Here is a 25592-nt window from a genome sequence, read left to right on the forward strand (position 1 = left end):
ACCCCCCCATCAAGACATCTCTTTCCTTACTTCCCACCTCCAACCTGCCTCCCATACCCAGCCTACCCAACCCACTCCCTCAAGATCCCATCCCCCAATGCCCATTTTACCCAGGAGATCTCTTCTATTTCCTCTTCCCAGGGAAATCCATGCATCTCTCTTTGGGCCTTCCTTGTTATCTAGCCTCTCTGGGGCTGTGGATTGTAGGTTGGTTATCCTATACTTTACAGCTCGTATCCACTTATGAGTGAGTACATACTTTCTGGGTCTAGTTTACCTAGCTCAGAATAATTTTTTTTCTAGTTCCATCCATTTGCTGGCATATTTCATGAGGTCATTGTTTTGTTTTGTTTTTTTTACAGCTGAATAATACTTAATTCTGTAAATGTACCACTCTTTATCCATTCTTTGGTTGAGGAGCATCGAGGTTGTTTCCTGTTTCTGGCTTTTATGAATAATGCCGCTATGAAATAGTTGAGCAAGTTTCCCTGTGATATGATTGAGCATCTTTTGGGTATATGTTCAAGAGTAGTATTGTGGGGTCTTAAGGTAGATTATTCCCAGTTTTCTGAGAAACTGCCATATTGATTTCCTCCCCTAACTAACCGTTCCTCCCCTTTTATTTTATTTTTTAAACAATAGATAACCACCAACCCCCCCAACCCCTTGTGAACATCTTATCTCTCCTATAAAAGGGACTTGTATAGGCCAGTGGGGACTGCTCTCAAAAACCCCAAGTTAAGTGGAGACAGAGGCTGGCTAGCCTCAGGTACCCCTAAATACAGCTTGCTTTAATTCAGACAATCATGGGCTTGGTTGTTCCTCTCTTGAGAATTTTGGGATTTGGTCCTTCCTCTCTTGAGAATTTTGAGATTAACACTTCTCCCAGCATACAGGAAATTCCAGTTCCTTAGAGACCATGGTTTAATAGTCTGGCAGGAAAAGGGAGGAATAAAGTGGATGTCCCTTCACTCCTGGGCCTAGATAGAGCACTTGCCTAGCAAGTGCTGGGACCTCAGTTTAGTCCCCAGTGCCCACAGGGATTGAGAGCATCATCCCTGGGACCTCAGTTCAGTCCCCAGTGCCCACAGGGATTGAGAGCATCATCCCTGGGACCTCAGTTCGGTTTCCAGTGCCCACAGGGATTGAGAACATCATCCCTGACACAGCACTTATAATGGTGTTTTAAATTTCTCTGGGACCCTCATTCAGTAATGCATTGATGCATCCCATTTCATACTAAATTCTTCCATTTCTATAGGGTCTCACTAGCCCACAAAACAGGTACTTGGGACTAGCAAAATGGCTCAGTGCCTAAATAAAGATGTTTGCCTCAGAGCCAGATAACCTAAGTTTTATCCTGGGACTCACACTTGGAAGGAGAGAACCAACTCCCTCAAATTGTTCTAGGACCTATTTGGTACCGTTTCTGTGTTCCGCATCAACTCTTTAATCCATTCCATGTGACCTGCTGGACTTAGAGCCACTTTCGTGCCCCTGGGCTTGCTACAGAGTTCCCAGAGAGGAACGCTGCCATTGACTCCCAGGGAGCCTCAGGGGTCTTGTTAAAGTCTCTGGTGGAGGACACCTAGGTGCCCAGACCAAGCACCATTAGGGACTGTCCTCTGCTGCCTGGAGAGAAGAACTCACAAGAACTAAGAATGGATCCATTTTCTGAATTTGTGTCTACAGAGTCCAGAAGAAAGTGTTGGGTCCCCTGGAGCTAAGGTTACAGGTAGGTTGTGAACTGCTAATACAGGTGCTGAGAACCGAACTCAAGCACTCTGAAAAAGTCAGCAAGCTCTCTTGATGTCCGAGCCATCTCTCTAGGCCCCAAAGCCTCTTTGACCGAGCTCTATGAGGCTGAACTTCCGGCTTTCTCAGTCTCGGGTGCCGGTGTGTCCATCTGTGCGCACTTGGAAGTGATGCTGAATGAGGCCAGGAGAACATGTGGTCTTCCAGACAACCACACTTACTTTCCCCCAAGAAGCAGGGTTCCTGATTGCTCAGAAAGGCCTATGTCTGGCAAATGTTCTTCTCAGGAGCTGTGTGAGATGGACGGAAGTGCCCCCCTGCTCTCACCATGAGCACAGTCCAAAGTGTAACTTCCCAAGGCCCTGACTCAGGGCTATCCTTGGTGGGAGGAGACTCTGGGAGGGATCTCCTGGTCAGAAGGAACAGGAGCTCAGAGCTCCAAGGACCCTGCAAAACAGCTGGGCCACAGCAAGACCCCTTGTCTGGAGCCGCCAAGCTGGAGTTGGAAATGGAGTCCCGTGGGTCCCGGGCCAAGGCAGTTGGGCAGCGCCTCCTCCAGGCCGAGACCCCAGGGAAGAATGGGCTCCAGACTGTGCCCAGTGGCCAAGTGGGAAGAGTGCTGTGCTGGTTCACCACTGTGGTCCTGAATGCTGCCTTCCTGGGGATGGTGAGAGCTGAGGGTGTGCCCCTCCCAGGCTGGGGTGCGAGCCTCCTGCAGGGGACCCTCCTGCAGGGGACCTGCCCTTCCAGGGAGACCTGCTTTTGGCCACCTGCACATTGTGTGGCCTTTGTGCTGCATTATTTAAACTGCCCGGGCTGCGGTTTCATCAACAGGAAAATGGGTACAATTCTAATCAAATGAAATTGATTGTCCTAATGTTTCCCAGCTGCAGCAAGCTTTACTTGGTTTCTGTAGAAGGTAAAGGGGGGTGGGTTGTGCTGGTGTGTACCAATGGCCCTCAGCACCCCAGACTGTTACACAGAAAGGATCCATCCTAAGAGTTCTTCCCTCTGCCCTGACCTTTAATTTCACAGCTGAAAAATAGGCCCCGTAGGGGAAGTGACTTTTGCCAGGTGGCAGAGTCAGTTAGGTGGTGACACCTGGAAGATGTCTCACTCCCTAAGATAATCCTATTTACACTGAGCTTTCAGATCCTTAAAGTTTTTCTTGGATCAAAGTGCAAAGCAAGAAGTGCCTTTTACCATGATGACCTCCTTCTGTGCCTGGGTAACTGTGACCTTGGAGAGTTGAAGGAGAGTAGCCTGTGGAGTAACTCTGGTAACTAAGCATTTCAGAGATGGAATCAGAATTGGGTTTTGATGGGGGGAAGTGGAAGATTCCAGAAGAAATCACTGCAGTTGCAGCGTCAGTCCCTCCGTGGACCAGGTCTTGCTGTAGGTCCTTCTGGAAACATGGAGCGCTTGGGTAACGTCACTGCTCTGACCCTTGTACTCACGGCTTGTGTGCACTTGTGCTCACCCTGGCCCTGAGTCCTGGATGCCTTCTGCCTGGGGAAGGGCAAGGCCCACCTTGCCTTGGGGCATAGGATGGCACTATTAGAATCAGTGATTCTTGGAACATAGATGAATTAGAAACCTTTTCTTAAAGGGCCCAAGGAATTTCTTCTGAAAGTCAGCTGTTAACCTTTTGGTCTTACTGCACCTATTGAAAAGCAAAGGTTACCCTTGTTGATTTTAACAGTTTCTTTGCACAAAGAAATGATTCGGAAACTGGCCAGGGCCTGAGCCAGTGAAGGATGAGAAAACTCTACTCTGAAATATGGGCAGGCAGTGTCTATAGACTGAGAGAGTATACAGAAATAACATGATTGCATATTGCATACAACTCACTCACCTTCTTTGGACAGTTTGGGCAAATGCACCTGTAATGGACAACACTTGGCAACTCAGCTGCTTATCTAAGAATATTCTTTCACTTAGGCTTCAGTTGTTGGAGTACTAAGGTTACAGAATCCTACCCACACAGGCAGCTAGACCCTGATTTAACAATCCCACCTTCCTTTTGGGTCAACTGCTCAGTTTGAAATGGGCTGAGACCTTGGACACCAGCAGCACTTTCTGTGACCGTAGTCATGGTCAGTTTGGTCCAGTTATAGAATTCAGAATGGACAATAACAGATTAGTCAGGTAGTTCTCTATGCCTTCTTCATGTTTTTAACTGGAGCTCAAAGGTTGAGTGCATACAAACATCTATGATTCCGACGGGTAAAGGAAGCTGTTATGATAGTTAACAGTAGACAGGACTAAGAAACTAGAGCACACACCTTAACAGGTTTCTGCCAGGACCAACCAGATCAAAACCAAACAATTCGAACTCACATAATAAGAGCAGCAGTGTTAGAGCACGACTCTCCATAGCCTTGGTCTAGACTCCAGGGCACAGTGACAGTTAAGACTTTAAGTTGATGGTACAATTGGCTGATTTAAAGAGTTAACTACTTTTGGGCCAGGTGGTGGTGGCACACACCTTTAATCCCAGCACTTGGGAGGCAGAGGCAGTTGGATTTCTGTTAGTTCGAGGCCAGGCTGGTCTACAGATCGAGATCCAAGACAGGCATCAAAACTACACAGAAAAAACCCTGTCTCAAAAAATCAAAACAAAACAAAACAAAAAAAAAGAGTTACCTACTTTTGTGGTTAGCTGGATAAGCAGAAGAAACTTTTGTAGCCACTAATAACATATATTAGAAAACTTTGCCGAGGCTGGACTTGTCGTCCACCATCCCTGATGCCTGCAGACTGTTTACTGTTCCCATGAAAACATGGTGTGTCCCCTCCCCTGCAGACTAACTGTTTACTGTTCCCATGAACACACGGTGTGTCCTCTCCCCTGAGAAGTTTCTTTTTCAGTGTCGTGGGAAATCACAGAATCACCAGCAATCACACAGGAACATGCAGTAAAGATGAGTGCCCTGGAAGCCAGACAGTTACAGGCATTTGTGAGATGCCTGACCAGGGTTCTGGGAATAGAACAGGGCTCCTATGGAAGATCAGTACATGTTCTCAATCATGGAGCAATCTCTTCAGCCCTGAAGGAGATCTAATGTGAAATTTTGTTCCAGTAAGTATTTGTAGTATGTGAAGGTTCTCACCTTTCAGAGAGTGGATCCACATTTCAGGACCCATGGGAGGTTTGACTGGTTACAAGATCCAAATTGTCCCCGAGTTACAGGTAGCTTTCAGTCCTAGACAACCAGCACCTCACTGCTACAAAATCAATTCATAGAAACCCTGTTAGAAGCTTTCTTCAATGGAGATTAACATTTTTATCTACATCAAAGGTGGGCACTCCTTTTGAGTATTGACTGCTTTGTTTGTGGAAGGTACAGAAACTTCCAGAAAAGCAATTCAGAAGGTAGAAATTTGCCATGTCTAGCAGTAAGATTTACACTACCAAGGAGACTGAGCACGTCTCCAAGTGCAATGAAGGCTCTTGAGTTGGAAAAGATTGCCCCCTAGTGGCGACTGAGCAGACATCAATGAAGTTCATTCACCTCTAGGAGAACATATAGCTCCCTAGCAGGGTCTGGTGTGAAGTTTCCATGCTACAAGGGTATAGCATCTCACTTAGTGGCATTAATTTTGACTTAATGTGGCACCACTCAAGTATTTTTTTTTACCTACAGTAGTCCCTAGGTCTTGTGCATACAATGCCTGGACACATGATACACTTTCACTGGCATGTATTTGATAATATTATTTAGTCATTGGCCAGGTCATTTCCAGTGAGTGTATCACAAGCAGCGGTGATGTCCGGAATATCAAGGAGCACTTTCCACTCTGCAGTTCTAGTCAACTCGCTAAGAACCTGGAGGGGCTTCGGCGATAGCACTTTGGATACAGCTTGTCCAAAGACGACAGCATTTCCCTGTGCTTTCCTGCAATGTCAGCAGTAGTAGGGGTGTGTGTGTGTGTGTGTGTGTGTGTGTGTGTGTGTGTGTGTGTGTGTGTGTGTGTGTAGAAAGCTAAGGAACTTTGCCTGCTTGTAGGATGGTCCTAGTGAAAATACACTTTGCATTAACGCATAAGAGCGTAGCCTTCTGGATCATGTCACCTTTTAAGTGAGTAGGAGATACTTGGGTGCTTCGTTAGGTGTGAGGCTTTGCAGTGACTATTCACAAGGGCTCAGTCTGTGTTCTCCAGCAGGAGCACATCCAGTGGCCATCTCTTGGAGGTGCTTGTGACTGAGGCCTGCCAGGTGGTCCAGGAGTTGGGCTTTCTGTTGCCTTGTGTCTGTGGTTCCTTCCTTAGCTGTTAAACAACTTGTGTGGTGAAACAAGTACCACTGTGGCCAGGGATTTCTCCAGGAATCCTGCTAGGAAAACATAACTTCTCATGTCACTGTAGTTGCTGTTACAGGGTCAGCCTTTCTGCATGGGACAGCCTCTGATCGCCTGGAAAATGAGCCCTTCCAGGGGCAAGTGAAAAAAATCTGTCCGTGAGTGTCTGACTCATCCAGCTGCTAACAGTGCAGGACTTGGAGCTTTATCGTCTTAACTAAATGGGGAGATGCCAAAGTGAACGCTGGTTAGAAGCCCTTAGAAGGGAAAATACCTACCCACCAATGTTTTGTTACAGTTTAGATCATTTTTCCCTACCATGGTGTATCTTAGAGTGCAGAGCTTTTAAGATACAGAGCTTTTACTAGAAGCTTTGAGGACTCAGCAAGCACCAAGCAGCCATCCAAGCTCTCCACAGGTCCACACTTGGGAATGGATTTGCATCCTCTCAAGTTCAGGTGCTTAGTACTGCATACTGAATAGATTCTGATAGGTAACTGGACTTGGGCCAATCCACGGCGTTCCTTCAAACTGTAAAGCTTGTAATTTCACCACTGACTGACTTAGCATGAAAATCTGTCCAGTCATTTCCTGAGCACTTAATTAATTCTCATTGTGCTCGGCCCTGGGTTAAACATCAATGTGATGTTTATGACCACTGGTTTCTTCATTAGAAGTTGAGAACTCCTACCCAGGCCAGCGGAACTCAATAGTCCTTCCCACGATTGTCCTTTCATACTAAACAATTAACCGCAAATGACAAGACTTAAGATGGCCACGGTTAAAGACCACATGAGAGTTCGGTACAATAGTAATGCACTGGGCAGGAAAAGTTGCTTGTGTCTGTTGCTTACACATTTTATGAGCTGGCTCTTGCTAGGCTGTCCGTGCTGACTAGAACTCCTGGGCTCAGTTGATTTTCTTGCCCCAGCCTCGTGATTAGCTAGGACTACGGGGAGGGTCACTAGGCCTGACTTTTGCATATAACACTTAAAGGTGACAAGTGGAGGTCTGGGTGGCAGCACGGTTGGTGGAGCTTTTGCTGGCACACAGGAGGGCCTGAAGTTTGTCCCTAGCACAGGAGGTTTGTCCCTAGCACAGACGCCTGTAAGCATATCTGCACTCAGGAGGTACAGGGCAGTAGAATCAGAACTTCAAGATTATCCTCGGCTGCCTATGGAGTTCAGAGCTGCCCTGGGTTACATGATTCCCTGCTTCAAATCACAGAGCAACAGTTAGAGTTGTGACTACTAGTGTTATACTTAGGACTACTATATTTCTAAGAATTTCACACAATTTCAGAAAACACATGTTAGTAACACACCCACCTGAATATAACTCATTAGTTTTGCATTTCTTATTATGTCATCATAGTTCTCATATACTTCAATGTATCATTTGTATACATTTCACATTTATTATTTCATCGTACTTCTCACACACTTTAATGTGTCTAATAAACTAGCAGATATGGGTTTAATTATCTCTATTTTTATAAAAAGATATATCCTTTGGAGATATTCCAAGGACCCATCTAGAAAGTTGCTAAATTAATCCAATATCTAGAAAAATATTTATTTCATTTGATTTGGAGAAATTTGTAAAAAAAAAAAAAAACGAAAATGAAAAAAGAAAGAAACAGTGAAGATTTTCAACATCTGATCAAAGAAAGATTGATTCTGGCAAACCACAATCTTTAATTTACCAGAATGATGTCAGCATTTCAAAGGCAAATACAGAGAACGACACTGTATTTGTTTTGAGACAAGGTCTCCCTGTGTAGTCCCAGGCTGGACTGGACACTCTGATCCTCCTGACCCAGCCTCCATAGGGCTAGGTTTAAAGGCCTGATCTTAAGTCAACAAAAACCTAATAAGGATATCCCAGAGCACAGGAAAATATCACAGTAAAACCCAGGAATTTCATTTCCCTTAATAATTACCCCAATAGCAAAGACAATTCCTTTACAATATCCTGTACAATATAATAGGAAAGTGTGTGTGGGGTGTGTGTGTGGGTGTGAGCGAGCGGGCGTAGGGGCTGTTGTGTGTACAGCACCTGTGTGGAAAGACAACTTGCAGGAATCAATTCTCCCCTTCTACCGGGACAAGCTTGGCGGCAAACATCTTTACCCCCTGAGCCATCTCGCCAGTCCAAACCCTTGTGTTTTATTTGTTTTGTTTTAGACGTATTTTAATTTTTATTTGTGTGTACACGTGTGTGTCTCTGTGACTGTGTGTCATGTGTGTGCAGGTGTCAGAAGGGCAATATCAGATCTTCCAGAGTTGTAGTTACAGGTGGTTGTGAGCACCAGATATGGATGCTGGGAACAGACGCCTGAGTATGTGTATATGTGCACTACATATTGTATATGTGTGGTGGGAAAAAGACCTCCATACCAATGTAGCAGCCAGAGTCTCTTGTGACCAGTGATCTTGCACAGTAGCTGATCTTGCTAACTTGTAAGAGGCTTTTTCTCTCTCTAAATGCTGAGTCAGGTGCAGTGACTGTGGTCCTAGCACTCCTGAGACTCTGGTAGGATGAGAGAATGCATGCTTATGTGAATGAAGAAGAAGTAATCCACATTCTTTTCAGACTAAAGTGTCTTGGTAGGGTTTGGTTCATAGGATGCTGCTGGTTTAATTTTGAAAGGCCTGAGCATCTAGAGGTGACAATTTGCAGATTTCCCAGTCTGCATTTTGTTCCCTGACATTCCTAGTAACTTCCTTCCTACTGTGCACTAGAGATTAAGGTAAATAAATGTTAAATTATAAGTCATGCAGGAAGCTAAAACTACCAGAAATAAGGGAAAAAAAAGTCAGTATGTAGCTGACTCACAACCACCCCTAACTCCAGTTCCAGAATACCCCACATCCTCTTCTGCACCTGCATACATGTAGTGCACATACACACACTCAGGCGCCCACACATACACGTAGAATAAGTAAGTATTTTTAAAACTTCTTATTTGAGCAGAGGAGGATTCATAAGTTGGGCAGCTCCTGGAGCCAATGGAAGAAGACAACTCTACCCAGCAGTATAGGAAAGGAAGATTTATAGGCAGAAAATGGAGGTGAGGTGAGCAAGTAGCTTTGGTTCAGCCAACACATTGTCTACACACTGTGCAGCCCGTGAGGTCGACCATTTGTCATGAGAGATACACTCAGAAGGTTACAGTATGCGACAGTTGTACTAGAGTTCCTTACATGCTGAGGTAGCTATAGACCAAGTTACTTTGAGTAACAGATCGCCATTCCTTAACGTTTGTTAAAGCCATGCTATACCTGTGAGTGTAACATTCTGTAAGGAACATTGACATTCTGCAGTTCTGATGGCTGAGGATGTCCTTGACGAAAGTGTAAATTTGAGCAAACTCAGAGGACTTATCTCCTATGTATTGTATATGTTTTTGAACCCTATATGCATCAGAAATAGTTGTTTTAATAATATAAAAATTAGAACCTTCTGGTAATTAAAATTTTGAGATGTAAATTCTCACATTAGTGCTTCTAACGTATTTGCAAATACTCTACTAAAAACTTCTTTCAAAAACATGATTAATGGTCCATCTTAAAAATTATTATAAATAATTTTTTATCTATAAAAATTAAGATTAAGATGTATGCCACCAGGTCTGACAGCCTGAGTTTGATCCCCAGAAGCCACGCGGTGGAGAGGGAGAACTGACTTACACAAGTTGTCCCCTAAACTAGACATGCACATCATGGCCTACACATGTGTGCATGCACACATACTAAGTAAATGAAAAAAATTAAAAATAATCATTTATTTGTAGTGCTAGACATTAAATTTGGACTGGCAAGCAGTCTCCCACTGAGTCACATCCCCAGCTCCATAGGAGCTGTTAATACAGTGTAGCCTTTTAAGGTATTGTCAAAGAGGAAATAATGCAAAAAAAAAAAAAAAGCCACAGAATTAAAGGATTTTTGAAACATTGAGAGGTTTGAGACAGAGAAAAGCAACGGGAGTCCATGGCTGTGGTAACTTTAGTGTTATTGAATATTCCTTCCTTGCTGTGGACCTTCAAGTCAATCTCTGCCTTGTTACTGCTCCCCATTATTTTTTTTACAGTGGATATAGTTAGATAAATATTACTTTGTTTATAACACCTTTTGTCTTCGTAAATTGCAGGGAGTGAGCGCTGCTGTGCTAGGACCCACATTTCCAGACCTGGCAAAGAATGTGAACCGGAACATCAGCAGCCTTTCGGAAATCTTCGTGGGCCGCGCCCTCGGCTACTTGTGTGGCTCTGTGGTTGGCGGGGTGCTTTTCGACTGTATGAATCATTTTTTACTCTTGGGTAAGCTAACAGTGATTTTCGTTTTCTTGTTTCTGTCGCGAAGCGTACAATTTGTCGCTAAATATGAAGGCAATAACTGGAGTCGTTGACAGTCGAAATGCATTGTGCTTCACTGTCCCCACAACTGGGCTGCCAGAGTCTTATGTCCCTGGGGCAGTGGCAGGGAATCATTACGGAGCCCTCTGGAAACTTGACTAACCCTGCGGTGGGAGTGTTCGCGCTCCCAAGTCTTGCCAGCCTTGGCCCAAACTCAGGCTCCATTCCAGACACACTGCGTTGCCCCTCACGTTGTGCTTATCAGAGGGTTCCCAGAGCCTCAGAGGTAAGAAACTGCTCTTGGAACCTGGGCTGGACACGAAGGGGCAGGGAAGGTTGATGAACTAACACAGGCTGCATTTTTGCCTCTGTTATCCTATGTTAGAGACAAGCCCGGGCTACTCCACCACATCTGGAAGCAGATGTGAAAGCCTTTACCATACGTGCTTTGAATAAATTGACCTCTAAGGAAAATAAGACAAAACATTTTGCCAAGGGAACAGTCTATTATTCGTGGTGAATAAATAAGAGATTCCTCTTATTTCAAAGTGGACTGAAGAATACATATAACGAATTATATAGATATAAGTGTTTGTTTGTGGAGAATCCTGTTACACAGGTTTTAAGCACTGATCTAAATCCCAGCCCAGAACCATGTGCCTCATATTTTCTTCCCAGGTCCACAAACTATCTTACTGAAAGTTTACTACTCGTCCTCCTTTTTTTGTTATTCCATATGTAAACATTCCCTCTGGTTCTTGGATTTTTGTTTTGCCTGTGTGTGTGTGTGTGTGTGTGTGTGTGTGTGTGTGTGTGTGTGTGTTGCATTCATGTTCACATGGGTGTGGGCTCATGTATGTTCAGGTATGTGTGAGTGTGTATGGTGGTCAGGTGTCTTCCTTGATGACTCTCCACGTTACTGATGGACACAGGGTCTCTCACTGAGCCCACAGCTCACTGATTGACTAGTCTGGCTAGCTAGCTTGCTCTGGGCAGCCTCCTAAACTCTAGGATTACAAATGCTACCATACTCCCCAGGACCCCTCATGCCCCAACAAGGTTTTTTTTTTGTTGTTGTTGTTGTTGTTTTTGTGGTTGGGTTTTTTTTTTTTTTTTTTTGTAGCCCTGGTTGTCCTGGAACTCATTTTATAGACCAGGTTGGCCTCAAACTCAGCGATCCGCCTGTCTCTGCCTCCTAAGTGCTGAGATTAAAGGTGTGTGCCGCTGCCACCGCCACCACCACCACCACGGCCCGGCTTCCACCCAGCTGGGCATCAGAACTCTAGTCCTCACACATGCATGGTGTATGCTCATCCTCTGAGCCAGCTCTCTAGAGACTCCCCTCTATTTTGGTTATTTTTTAATCATTAAAATACATTGAATTAATTATCGTGCATGTTCCAGAGCACTCCCATGGAGGTCAGAGGGCAACTTTCGGGACTCAGTTTCTCCTTCCTCATGTGGATTGTAGGCTCTAACTCAGGTCATCAGGCTTGACAGCACAGAGCCACCTTGCAGTCCTCTTTTGGTTCTTCAGTATAAAACATTTAAGTAAATAGCTTTTACCTCTTTTGCTATGAAACTTGGTTTAATTGTGTGATTTGTAGTTTGATTCTAGCAATGATAGAATTACGTTCATTTTATAACTTTTATATTTTATAATCCATAAAGATTATACAAGATTTAAAGGGCTTTGTAGAAAGTACAATGCTCACCCCCCACAAGGTTACCTCTTTAAATTTGATCCCACTTGCCTTGGCGGGAGTTACGTTGACTTGACTCCTGACACACAAACACTGTTTTTCACAGCTACTTTTCTCTCAACCTTGTCTTCTCAGGGCTGTCAAACCTGCTCACCTCGGCCGGCCTTTACCTGACTCCTTTTTGTAAGACAGCAGGCTTGCTGATTGCCATGATGTCTGTCACTGGGGTCTCATTTGGCGTTCTGGATACAGGTTAGTGAATCACTCGATGTCAGATCCAGGACTGAGACACTCCTGCTAGGAGAAGGGGAGCAGGAGGTATTAAATTGTTCCTTGTGATGGACTTGAAACGACAAGGAGCTCTTGAGCTGGAATCATCTACTCAGAACCACCCTGCCAGCAACTTCTTCTTGTAAAGTACGGCATCGATTTTCTAAATATCTGACTCTGAATGATCTTAGAGATCTTGTCCTATGAGAGATTACGGGTTGTTGCTACCAGTATCCACAGAGGGAGAGCCAGGAGCCTGTGCTCTGTCCTGCTTCCTGTGTGTTTGGTTTTTGCTCTTTGCTTTCTCAAAACTTCCTTTACCATAAAGCTTCTGCGTATGTCACAATGTCTTTGAAAACCTACAGCGGTACGGGAGGTAACTGCGTAGGCAGATCCAAGACCTCACTGGCCATCTAGCCTAGTCAAAATGGCGAGCTCCCTGATTAGTGAGAGACATTGTCTCATGACAATAAAGCAGGGCATGATGGAAGACACTGGGCATCTTCCTCCAGCCTCTGCATGTGCACACAAGTGTGTGCATGCCCACACACTCATATGCAACACACACACACACACACACACACACACACACACACACACACACACAGGAAAACCTACTAAATGACATGTGTGATATTTTTTCTTCCAAACTCCAGCCTTCTATCCCTCCCTTCTCTGTCTAATGTTATCTTATAGATGTGGAATATCTTTTATTTTATCCTTTTGGCTTTGTTTGGTTGTAAATTCAGAATGTAATGGAATACTTCAATCATTTTTAAAAACAGAACCATGGATTTGAGGCTTTAAACTTCTCATCTTGTAGGTCTTCTGATAGCATTTAAGGGCAGATTCTGAATATGTATTATTTCCTGTAATATACATACCAGGACTTTTGGGGTATTTCGGTTTCTGAATGGGTAATTTGTACCTGTTTTAAACAGATATAAATAATATATACTATTGCAAGTACAAAAAGAGTTGGTAATGTGTCTGAAGTGTATGTGTACATATATGCATATGTATATTATATAGTATATATAAATAAACAGGTGTATCAAATTAAATCCCCCAGTGAAGTGTCAGCCTATTTTGTAAAAACCTTTGTAATATGCATGGCTCTAAGAGGTGGTAGCTGATCAGATAGTTCAATTCCATGTGTAGGTATAAAATGACGTGTGCAGAGAGCCTACCTCACAGGACTGAATCAGTTGTATCTTCAATAGTTTAGAACATTGGTCATGCTTGTGCTGTGTAATACAGACATGTACCTTTGGTGGAGTTTGTTAATTAACACACATGTTAGCTGAATCACTGTGTTTAACTTAAATCATTTCTCTCATTGGCAGGTGGGAACGTTCTCATCTTGAATCTTTGGGGTGACAAAGGAGCCCCACACATGCAGGCCTTGCACTTCAGTTTCGCCTTGGGTGCCTTCCTGGCTCCTCTGCTGGCTAAACTGGCCTGGGGGACGACAGCATCTCCTCAGAACCACACAGAGCCTGGCTTTGACCGGTCAGCCTTGAACCGATCCTCTGAAGCCACCTCAGACTCTCTGTTTGCAGCACCTGAGGACATGAACCTGCTGTGGGCATATGCTTCCATCGGCACCTATGTCTTAGTAGTCTCTGTCTTTCTGTTCGCTCCATTCTTTAAGGAAAGCTCAAAGCAGAAAACATCCACAGCATCTGCTCAGGGAGCTCGAAGAGCTAAATATCACAGGGCCCTGCTCTGTCTCCTCTTCCTCTTCTTCTTCTTCTACGTTGGAGCCGAGGTGACCTACGGCTCTTACATATTCTCCTTCGCCACCACCCATGTTGGCATGGAAGAAAGTGAAGCAGCCGGCTTGAACTCCGTCTTCTGGGGGACCTTTGCAGCCTGCAGGGGCCTGGCCATCTTCTTTGCAACACTTCTACAGCCTGGAACCATGATTGTGTTGAGCAGTGTTGGCAGTCTTGTCTCATCTTTGTTTCTGGTCCTTTTTGACAAGAGCCCTCTTTGTCTCTGGATCGCAACTTCTGTGTACGGAGCCTCCCTGGCAGCCACATTTCCCAGTGGCATTTCCTGGATCGAGCAGTACACCAGCCTAAGTGGAAAGTCTGCAGCATTTATTCTGATCGGTGCTGCCCTGGGACTCATGGCTACTCCTGCACTATCTGGAATTCTTCAGGGACACTACCCAGATCTGCCAATAATTCTGTACACTTGTCTGGGGTCAGCGGTATTCACGACCGCTTTGTTTCCTGTGATGTATAAATTAGCCACCTTACCTCTAGATGGCAAGCAGAAAAAAAGCATCAAGAGTGAGAGGCAGAAGTTTTTACCTTCCAGCTCTGGACTGCAAGGGAGGAAATGAAAGGATGAGGACAAATGCACTGAAATGGGAAAAGCAGGAGCAGGGACCAGAAGGCTTTGCTTTCCAACTCTAGCTAAACAAGGAAGCTAATGAAGATGGGAAGGGGGTTGGTGTGCAATGGATTTTGAAGTGGTTAAAATGAAGAATGAGGCATTTTCTAATAGAAATACAATAGAAATGTTCTTAGATAACCCATAGCTGAGGTCTGCATGCAACTATCCTGAAATGCTCTGCAGCCTGCATCTTATCCAGTTAACAGTGAGGATTCAGTTGGGAATATCCAGGACAAGGGACTAAGAGAGAAAATGGGCTGGTGACTGAGTGGCCTCACTGAGTGACTCCTAAGGAGCCTGTCAGAGCCGAGCACTAGACGTTCAGCATGTTTCAGGAACCCAACACAGGTCCATTTATAGTCAGTGGTAAAGTTGGGAAGTGTTTGATCCTCAGGGTCTCCCATAAGCTACCAGGTGTTCTTGTTCAGGACCTCATGTTTGGTAGGAAGCTGATTAAGTAATAGTTTATGATCTCCAACTTTCAAAGAGTTCATAGAAGACATCTGTTGGTGTTTGTTTTGTTTGAGACAGGGTGTTACTGTGTAGCCCAGGCTAGCCTCAAATTTGCAATCTTCCTGCCTCAGTTTCCTGACTGCTGAGGCACTTGAAAATTTAGGGAGCTCCCTAATGTGGAGAAGCCACAGAGTGAGTTGTATTTGCTGGACAGATAACAAGTTTTCTCATTCCACCTGAGAAGCTAGGGGTGTAATTTCACGACATAGTGTCCTAGACAATGGGGAGGAAGTTTTATTCATTGCTTATGTTATCTGTAGGTTGGAGCAAAGGATGTAATGGTTCACTTGACTGATTTTTCCTCAAAGAGAATGCATAGTTCAGGAGACCTGCCTCCCAGGTCTTCTGAGACCCTTAACATTGCCCTCATTGAAGTCATTTCCCCAACCCATGATTCTAGAAAAGAAAATACAAGGATTTCCAAATTAAAATCCATGTCTTCTACAGTTCCTGTAAGACATCTCTGAGAACTTAGTGTAATTGCTAGCCTAGTCTTCATTTCAATGAAGAAGTGAAACACAAACCATAAACAGCTTTTAAAATGTGCCACCCATCTAATACATCTAGTGCTATACTATGGTTCTAATTTTAGTCCTGAAAAGTGTGATTTTTAAAACTGCATTTCATCAACTCTAACTACTTTAAAATTATAACACTCCTTATAATAAATGATTGTTCAACATTGTGGCAAGATTAATCAATTCTCTCCATATATATATATATATATATATATATATATATATATATATATATATAATGTCATTGCATCTCATGATTAGATTCAACAACACATCACAATCTATTGTATTAAGGATTATGAAGACACCTAGTTCAGCATTACATTTTCTATTTCTTTGGCATATACTCATTGTATATAGCACTGGGTTTCATAAGAGCTGGAGAGCTGGAGACTAGAAAAGGTCTTCTCTGGCCCTTGTCCTACTTCAGGGGTTGGGCCTGTGTTTTACTATTTTTCTGGATTTGGTTTTCACTAGTTCTGAGTAGTAGTTACACCATAAGCACTCTAAACACTTGACAAATTAACCTTTATTTTTCTCATGTATTTATATGCACATGTGTCTGCATGTTCTTATGTGTGCAGGTATCTGAGGAGTCCAGAGGTTGACATATAGAGTTAATTGTCCTTCACCTTTTTCACTGAGGCAAAGTGTTTAAATTGACCCAAAACTCTCAGGGACTCCTCCCTGGCTAGCCTAGTTCTAGGGATCCTTGTCTCTGCTCTCTGAGAGTGTTGGTGTTACAGGTGGACCACTGCACCTATCTGGCATTTATGTGGGTTGAATGCAAACTCTGGTCTTCACACTTGAGCAATGAGTTTTTTAACTACTGTGCCATCTCCCTAGCCCCACAGTGTCAATTTGCAGTCATCCTTATCTGAAGCTCCTCGTCACTGAGTTTAAATACTTATGAAACCAAAGAAATAATGAGAAGGTGGCTGATGGCCTAGGAGTCAAGGATGAGAAAGTCTATTTTACATGCGTGTGGCAAAATTGGTGTGGGCCATCCCTGGATAAATGACTGGAATTGATGAGTGATGGGGTCTGGTCAAATCTAAAGTTGATTTTCAGTAGTTTGGAGCAGTAATTGCATCATAAGCACAGTAAACATTGACAAATGTCCCCAGGGTTTCTGTTGACCAGTATTGTCTTCCTACACTGCAATGTGCTTGTTTACCTGCATCTCACATCTGCAGGTCTGAAGTTTTGATGAAAAGTGAATTTGTTGATTGTAAGTGAAGTGCAGCTCTTTTCAGTGCTCAGGATCAAACTCAGAGCCTTGGACACGTGGCAAATGCTCTGCTCTCTACATTCCAGCCCCAGGACAACTCCTTTCTCAACAATTGCTGTAATCTCAGAAACCTGATATCCATTGGCTCATGTTATTCACTTTAGAACTCCAGGGAGGACAGGTAGACAAACCGTCAGTTCAAGCCAGTTAGTGTTCCATTGTGCCCTTGGTCAGAGCAGGCAAAGGCCTCCAGCTTCACTTGCTGCTTCTCCTCAAGCTGTCCAGTTGAGGAAAGTTGTCTCAGTTACTTTTCTACTGCTCTGACAAAGCACCATGACCAAGAAAATGTACAAAAGAAAGCATTTAATCTGGAGCTCATGGTTCCTGGAGGATCAGAATCCATAACCATAATGGTGGGAAGCACGGTAACAGGCAGGCAGCATGGTACTGGACCACTACTTGAGAGTTTTCATGTGTAACAACAATCGAGAGAGAGAGAGAGAGAGAGAGAGAGAGAGAGAGAGAGAGAGAGAGAGAGAGAGAGAGCGCTAAGTGGGAATGGCATGGGCTTTTAAAACATCGAAGCCTCCCCCAGTGATGTACCTACTCCAACAAGTCCACACCCTCAGTCTTAACTAGAGGTTTGTTGCTGTGAAGAGACCCCATGACCACAGCAACTATTCTAAAAAAAAAATAAAAGTAAGCATTTAATTGGGGCTGGCTTACAGTCCAGAGGTTTAGTCCATTATCCTTATGACGGGAAGCACGGCAACACACAGGCAGACATGGTGCTGGAGAAGTAGCTGAGAGTTCTACATCTGGATTGGCAGGCAGCAGGAAGAGAGATCAACACTGGGATTAGCTTGAGATTTTGAAACCTTGAAGCCCACCCACAGTGGCACATATCCTCCAACGAGGTCACACCTTCTAATAGTGCCACTCCCTATGGGCTTATGGGGGCTATTTTCATTCAAACCACCTTACTTCCTAATTATTCCAAAACCACCTGGAGAACAAGCATTCAAATATATGAGCCTGTGGGGGTCATTCTCATTCAAATTACCACTGTCCTAGATAGTAGAACTACAATATTCCAAGTCACACAAAATGGTTTTTAAGTTACACAAAATGGTTCTGTTAACATTTAGACCCACCCCTAAAATGAATAAAGAAAATGTGGCACATAAACACTATGGAGTACAACTCAGCAGTAAAAATCAATGATATCATGAAATTTGTAGGCAAATGGATGGAACTAGAAAATATCATTCTGAGTGAGGTAACCCAGACTCAGAAGGACAAACATAGTATGTACTCACTCATAAGTGGATACTAGATGTGAGGAAAGGGATGGCCAGACTGCAACTCACAGCTGCAGAGAGGATAGCTAACAAGGAAAGACCCTAGGAGGGACACATGGATGACCCTGCAAAGGAGAAGTGGATGAGATCTACATGAGCGAACTGGGAGTAGGGGGGTGGGGTGGCAGAGGGTGAGGAGTTGGGGAAGAGAACATAGGGGAATGGGAGGTTTGAACTGGAACAAGGACAGAGTGGGAGGGCAGAGAGGGAGATACCATGATAGATAAGAACATCATGGGAATAGGAAAATACAGGATGCTGGGGAGGCTCCCCGGAATCCATAAGGATGACCTCACCTTGGACTGATGGCAGTGGTCCAGAGGGTGCCTGGACTGTTCTACTCTGGTGACCGGTCTAGGGAATACCCTGTCATTTGTCCAGTGACTGATGGAGGAAGGATGCAGAGATCCACGGCCAGGCACTAGGCTGAGCTCTATGAATCCAATCCATGGTAGAGAGAAGGGATTCTGCATGCGGGGGACGTGGAGATCATGATGGGAAGATGTGCAGAGATGACTGGCCACACTGGTGGAAGCCCATGAACTGTGGACTGGTGGTTGTGGAGCCCCCATGGGACTGGACTAGGCCCTCAGGATATGGAAGACGGTTGTTTGGCTCAAACTGTTTGGAGGGCACCCAGGTAGGGGGATCAGGATCCGTCCCTGGTGCCTGGGCAGGCTTTTGGGAGCCCAGTGCCTGTGCTGCGATGCCTTGCGCAGCCTTGGTGCAGTGGGAAGGGGCTTGGACCTGCCTAGGCTCAGTGTGCCGGGCTCTGCTGACTCCCCATGGGAGGAACTTGATTTGGAGGATGTGGGGATGGGGGAATGGCTTGGGAGAGAGAGGGCTGGGGGTGGGAGGAGGGAGGAGGTGGGATATGTGGGTGGTATGTATAGTGAGTAGAAAATTTCTTAATGAAGAAAAATGAAGAAAAAAAAGGCCCGCCCCTTGGGGACCTGGCCAATACACAGGCAATACCTTGGCCCACTCAGGGTCCTGACAGTGTCAAGCGCCCATTGCTACATGAGCTCTCTGTACATCTCTTCATAAAAGTGGAACACCCTCCTTCTTCTCTCTCTCTCTTTCTCTTCTCTTCCCAGGAGGTGGAAGTCACATTTGCACCTCTGCGCTCTCTCTGTCTCTGTCTGTCTCTCTGTCTCTGTTTTTCTCTGCCTCTCTCTCTCTCTCTCTCTCTCTCTCTCTCTCTCTCTCTCTCTCTCTCTCTCTCTCTCTCCTTCTCCCCTCTTCCTTTCCCCAACCCCAGTAAAACTCTCCACATGAGTGCTGTCTGTTTTGTCTCTGTCTCTCACCCGCCTTACCTGCTGCTGGGCACCTTGGCTCCATCTCACCAAGGTCTCTCTCCCACCCCTTTTAAAATACAGCATTGGTGCTTTGAGAACTAGGCAGGCCCTCCAGGCAGTTTCTCCTGCCCACCGGCATTACTTTCTTACACCAGCATAATTGGCAAGCCCCCCCCCCCTCCTTTTGTCTTTTCTCGAAGTCCTGGTGCCAGTCGTGTGTATCACTCGGGCTCAGAGCCTCCAGCTCCTTTTCCTGCATGATGATGTAGAGGAGAGCTTATGCCTACTCAGCACCCCACAGGCCCTGAACTTTTGGGTAACGACCGATTGGCCAGCCTGTGCTGCCTCATCGATCCTCGCTAAATTTCTGGGACACTAGAGTTCAGCCCTTGGATCTTATTTCTCTACCTTACTCACGGAAAACATGCCTAAACATATCCACCTTGGTCCCATGCCCCTTAGATACCAGTCCAAACAGCCGCTTACCCGCACCCCGTATCTCAGTATTTCATGGGACCTTTACAGCTTCTGCCAGCCATCCAATAGATCCAAGCCCCCCTACCCAGAATTCTTTGTCTGTCCTTTTCACTCTCCTCTCCCAGCCTGGGAGACCCATTCCTGACTTTCTCCCATCGTGTTGTCTCTCAGTCTATGCCTGCAGTCCTGCAGCTCCTTCTTTATACTGTATATTCTTATTTCTGGATTTTCAAGTTGGTCAGTTGACAATTTCCTGGGCAGTTTTGTCTGTCTTCCTATTTAAAATAAGTCTATTTCATATGTGCAGATGGAAATGTGTGACTGATGTGGCCACATGACTGTTTCTGACTGATTTTTGAATGTTTGAGATTATGTGTTCTATATATGTTCCATGTGTCTTGGGAAGAGAAAAAAAAAAAACACATGACCACATGGGCAGGTGCCATCTTGGCTAAGGTCAAAGATAGTGAGGCCACATGACTTTGTCACCATCTTTGATGAGGGTGAACATGTGGGCAGGCGCCATCTTGGCTAAGGTCAAAGACAGACAGGTCATGTGACTTCACCACCATATTTGATGAGGGCAACCGTGTGGGCAGTCCCCATCTTGACTAAGGTTAAAAAGAGTCATACGGCTCCACCACCATCTTTAGTAAGGGCAACCATGTGAACTGGATAGATTTCTGTATGACAATTCCTGTTTTGTCCTAAAAACAAGGTTTAAGCTGCATTTCCCCTTTCATTCTCAGAGGGTCCCCCTGGTTGAATTAGGACAGAGCAGGTCGCTACTGCTGCTGCAAAGGGGAACTCTGTTGTCCTGATTTTGGTGTACTGGTACCTGCTTGCCTGTGTCATTGCTGTTCCTGTGTTTCTGTCTACTAACCTCCTACCCGCCTCCCGCCCTGCAACCCCACCCCCACCCCCGGAGCATTTCATTGAAAAGGGGCATGGTGCCACCAGGATGGATGAGAAATGTGGGCTGCCTCCCCACTTTGTTCCCTTGCTCTCTGGCCCAGATTGCAGGCAGTGGTGGGTGGGTTTTCCCTTGGCATGCTGAAGAATGAAGTGGTGGGGAAGCACACTGAGCTACAGCAGCTCCGTTGTGACAATCTGGTTGTGAGATGTCACCCACCCATCTGGTTCTGATTCCAGTTGGAAAGTTTGGTTTGTCTTATTGGAAAGTTTTGTCTATTTTTTTTTTTTTTTTTTTTGAGCTGAGGATCAAACCCAGGGCCTTGGGCTTGCTAGGCAAGCGCTCTACCACTAAGCTAAATCCCCAACCCAAGTTTTGTCTATTTCTTGAGAAAATTGTGTATGCTTGTTTTGCTGGAAAGTTTTGTTTGTGTTCTGGTATGTTTGTAAGTTTTGTTGCATGCATGGAGCTGAAACAGAAATGGTGTGGATATTTTTGTTGTCTCTACTGCCAACAGCAGCCAGTCACCACCCACCACGGCCATGGCTGCATTTATGTTCAGGGATCAGAATTTATCCCTGAGCTCTGGTCACTGGATTCAGGTTAGCAGGAGTTAGTTCAGATGACTTTTGATAGGTAATGTTAGGATTATTTTATGATGTTCTTTTTCATTGGAAAGCTGACTCATGAGTTGGATTATGGCTCTTCTTTCACAAGACCCAGGCATGCTTATTTAAAAGTTTCCTCTTTGTCACTCTGTCAGTCTGAGCCCCTGACACAGTGACAGGGAGAAGGGAACAAAGCAGACCAGCCAAAAAATTGCATTTGGTTTATGTGAACATTCTGTACCTTGAGGTTTATAAGTTTATTTTTTTTACATATGATTAAAAATCTATTAAAATTAAAATTAGTTAAAACTAGTAACTCTGGGAATTGATAATTAAAAATCTATGCATAAATAAATTTATAAGGTTATGACCAACCTGTCAGCTCATTTTGTATATAAAAATCAAACCTTGCTTTTTCTAAAACTACTAGGTCTCTTGATATGAAAATGTTCGAAGATATAAAAGTCTATGCAAGCTTTGAGGGTCTCAGAATATGATTTAAGATATAAATATTAGTTACAAAGGTATAAATAAATTATTTAAATGTTCCATATTACTTTCCCTTCTATGATATTGCTATATTAAGATTTCAAAAGTTCAGAGTTTAACATTAATAGAATTCTGATACTGTTTGGTTCAAGATTTTAGATTTTCTTTGGTTGTCTTTTAAATATAAACTTAAAGGTACTTCTTATCAGGCTAAAGACATCTCTGTCCAATCTATACCTGGAGCTCTGGATGAAGAAAAATATGCATGCTTTTTAACCCAAATCTGTAGTTTTTGGTACGACTCAAAGATATGAGTCTATTCCTGCTGCTTTACAGATAGATACTCATTACCTGCTTTTCTATGATGTGGATGGAATTCAATACTGATTGGTAATACTAATATATCTAAAACTTTTGTGTCCTTTTGCAAAAGAAGAATTTATATAAGCTTATAAGAAGTCATAAAACTTGGATCCACTTGACAGAGGTCAAAAGGACTCCAGATAAGTACTATAGTACAGCTTGAGTTTTCCCTGTCTATTCCTGGGGATGTTATTTTTCTCTCTCCTGGTCTTGGAAAACTCCTGTCCTTCCCAATTACTAAGACTATGGGACTAAAAGTTCCAAATAAGTTCATAAATTTTAATTTCTGTTCCTAGTTTAAACTTGTCTCAACAGGTTTCCACGTGGCTGGCAGACACATCCAAGCATCAGTTGCTGACAGAAACCTGCTCCAAATGACTATGAGCTCTGGACTTGCTGAAAGCAGATGTGGACCAGCCCAGCCAACATAATTTTTCCCTGTCTCTACAGCTGGGTCAGATAACCACATGCTTCTGACAAATGCCCCATTGCTCAGCCTTTGACTAGCCTTCCAGCCTTTTTGGGCCCTGATAACAATTCTCCAATGTCAGCCAAAAACAGTTACAGGAGAGAATACATTGTCCTGTGTTTCCTGCCCATAATAGGTTGAAATGCCGAGTAAAAAGAAAACTCCCTGACACAAGGCACAAAATGGCTACATATAAAGCCCATTGACATACTAGGAAACTTGGCCCAGAGTTGTCAGTTGATAGATTTATTAACTAAAATGGTTCTTCAATAAGATAAGACACTTGACCTTCTTTATGCAGAACCAAAGAGATATTATATGGCCTTAAGAAATTATTATTTCTGTATATATCATTCAGGATTATAATCTGGCTGTACCCAAAAATCAGAACTACAGGGCCTTTAAAAAGGCAGTAGATGTAGGTATCACTGCTCTAGAAAAATCTGATACACATTTAGAGGAATTGCTCTCCTTTCTAGCTGAAATAGTTCTCCAGGATAGAAAGGGCCTTGACCTAAAATTTGTTCAAGTGGTTCCCCTGGTTAACATTCCTTTAACAAAGGAGCCTATGCAAGGCCTTAGGAGAGCAATACTGTTTTTATGTTAACTGCTCAGGGGTCATTAGAAACTCCATGGCCCTGCTCAAAAAGCAGATCCATGACAGAAAAAGGCAGCAGCAACAAGGAAACCATCCTGGTGTCTGCCTTATCTAGCCCCTTAATGATCTTGCTTCTTTTGCTTATTTCTTGTGATGCAGCAAGATGGTGACCTAAGTGGTCTGGCAAAGGGCTTGGAGCAGCTTCTGAGCCCATGAGTCTTGATCCTTTGTCGGTTGAAAAAAAATCTCTTTACAGGGGTAGCCTAGGACCACCTACATGTCAGATGTTCACATTGAGATTCATAACAATGACAAAACTGCAGTTGTGAAATAGCAATGGGAAAATTTTGTGATGGGGGGCCACCACAACATGGGGAACTGCACTAAAAGGCCAAGGCATTGGGAAAGTTTAGAACCAATGACTTAGAGAATGTCTCTCCTTACTCAAGGTCTATTCAAGCTTAAGAATGTATGTCTAGCCTCCTTGTCTTTGCTAACTTTGTTAAGCTTAAGCTATTTGGACAAACTGAGTCATATCAAAGTTTTACTTTGATACTAGAAGAGCTTTAATTCAAAATCATTATTTTTGGGGGCTGAACCTGACAGGGATAAATTGTAACGCCCTAGTCTTGTGAAAGTTGCTAGCATATTAAAGACTGTTAGAGAACACAAGTGCTGCTGATGTAATTAATTACAGGGGTAAGCTTTACTTAGTCCCCTTGTATATGTTTTCAGGGTTGAGCTTAAAACAAGTAACTAGAAACAAAGTTGTCTATCCAGATATAGCTAGGCAATCTGAAATACTTCAGAGATCTGCAGAATATGGCATTTAAAATGTTGATCAAAAAGCTTATTATATAAGATAAAGACTTCCAGATCCTAGCAGTGACTCAAGGTCTCCAAAGAAGATTGCAGGGCACCATGGTGTCTCCACTTGGATTATAGCAATGCTGACCACTGGGTAAGATGCCCCAATGTGACATCTGTCACCAGGACATGACCCAGACTGTGGACAAGCAGCAGGACATTGGAGAATTGATTGTACCCATTTTGCCTAGACGAAATAAGATCAGTCTTCCCCATGTTCCTCTTTCAAAGGAAAAACTCTTACCTTATGGACCTGGTGGCTGAAAATTGATGCTGTTCTGATACTTCTGCCTCCAATGATATGGAGACCTGTGTATGGCTAACTGGGTATGGACTGGTCCCTGTAATTTTTAATAGATTTGGAAACTGCTTGGTCTGCACGTGGGTATAATTTATTCTTCTCAGAACTCTGATAGTATTGATGGCTAGGCTAGCTGTGACTTTGTCAGCTTGGCAGCATCAGACAACCAGATCCTTCCACAAGGATGCAGCAGGATTTTTATTTCCTCTATTTATAGACTTAACAGTATGTTTCATCAGGCTGAAACCAGGCCCTAGGAAAAATGCTCACACCTTTTAGCTCAAAGCCACAGCCTTTTGCTATGACACCAAGATAAAAATCTGTTCCAGTTGTTTCACAGACACTTGCAGGTTCCTGCACAGTCCACACCTCCTGCCAGACTTGTGCCAAGGCCAAATCCTCAGGGACCCTCAAGATGCACCACCAGCCACTGCACCAACCTAGGACACCAACCGGTGAATACTGGCAGGTTAATTTCACCCACATGCCCACTCATAAAAACTCCATTATCTCTCAATTTGCTGATACTTTTACAGGATAAATAAAGGCATTTCCTATCTCCATAGAAACAGGAAATGTGTGATGGCTCACATACTCCTCAAGAACACATCATCCCTAAATTTGCCATGCCATCTCACCAAGCTCCTGGGACTTCACTGCTGGTACCACCTCTCTAAGCTCAAGCAGGCACCTACCCAGCAACTAGAACCTAGTTCTTCAAGATGTCCCAGATATCTGCTCTTGTGTTTCACTCATTCACCCTTGCCTCTTCTGTACAAGCAGGGCTCTTCTCC

At 44.0% G+C, this 25592-nt stretch overlaps 1 protein-coding gene across 1 annotated transcript; it reads left to right on the forward strand.

The window, feature by feature from the left end:
* The first annotated feature begins 2263 nt into the window (after positions 1–2263).
* Positions 2264–15566, forward strand: LOC131918748 (sodium-dependent glucose transporter 1). Its single transcript, XM_059272953.1, has 4 exons — positions 2264–2422; positions 10209–10377; positions 12252–12368; positions 13733–15566. Exons 1-4 carry the CDS (start codon positions 2264–2266, stop codon positions 14737–14739), a joined length of 1452 nt encoding a protein of 483 aa, XP_059128936.1. The 3' UTR covers positions 14740–15566.
* The last annotated feature ends 10026 nt before the right edge of the window (positions 15567–25592 follow it).

The sequence above is a fragment of the Peromyscus eremicus genome, chromosome 8b, assembly GCF_949786415.1.
Source record: "Peromyscus eremicus chromosome 8b, PerEre_H2_v1, whole genome shotgun sequence".
In the NCBI taxonomy this organism is placed as follows: Eukaryota; Metazoa; Chordata; class Mammalia; order Rodentia; family Cricetidae; genus Peromyscus; species Peromyscus eremicus.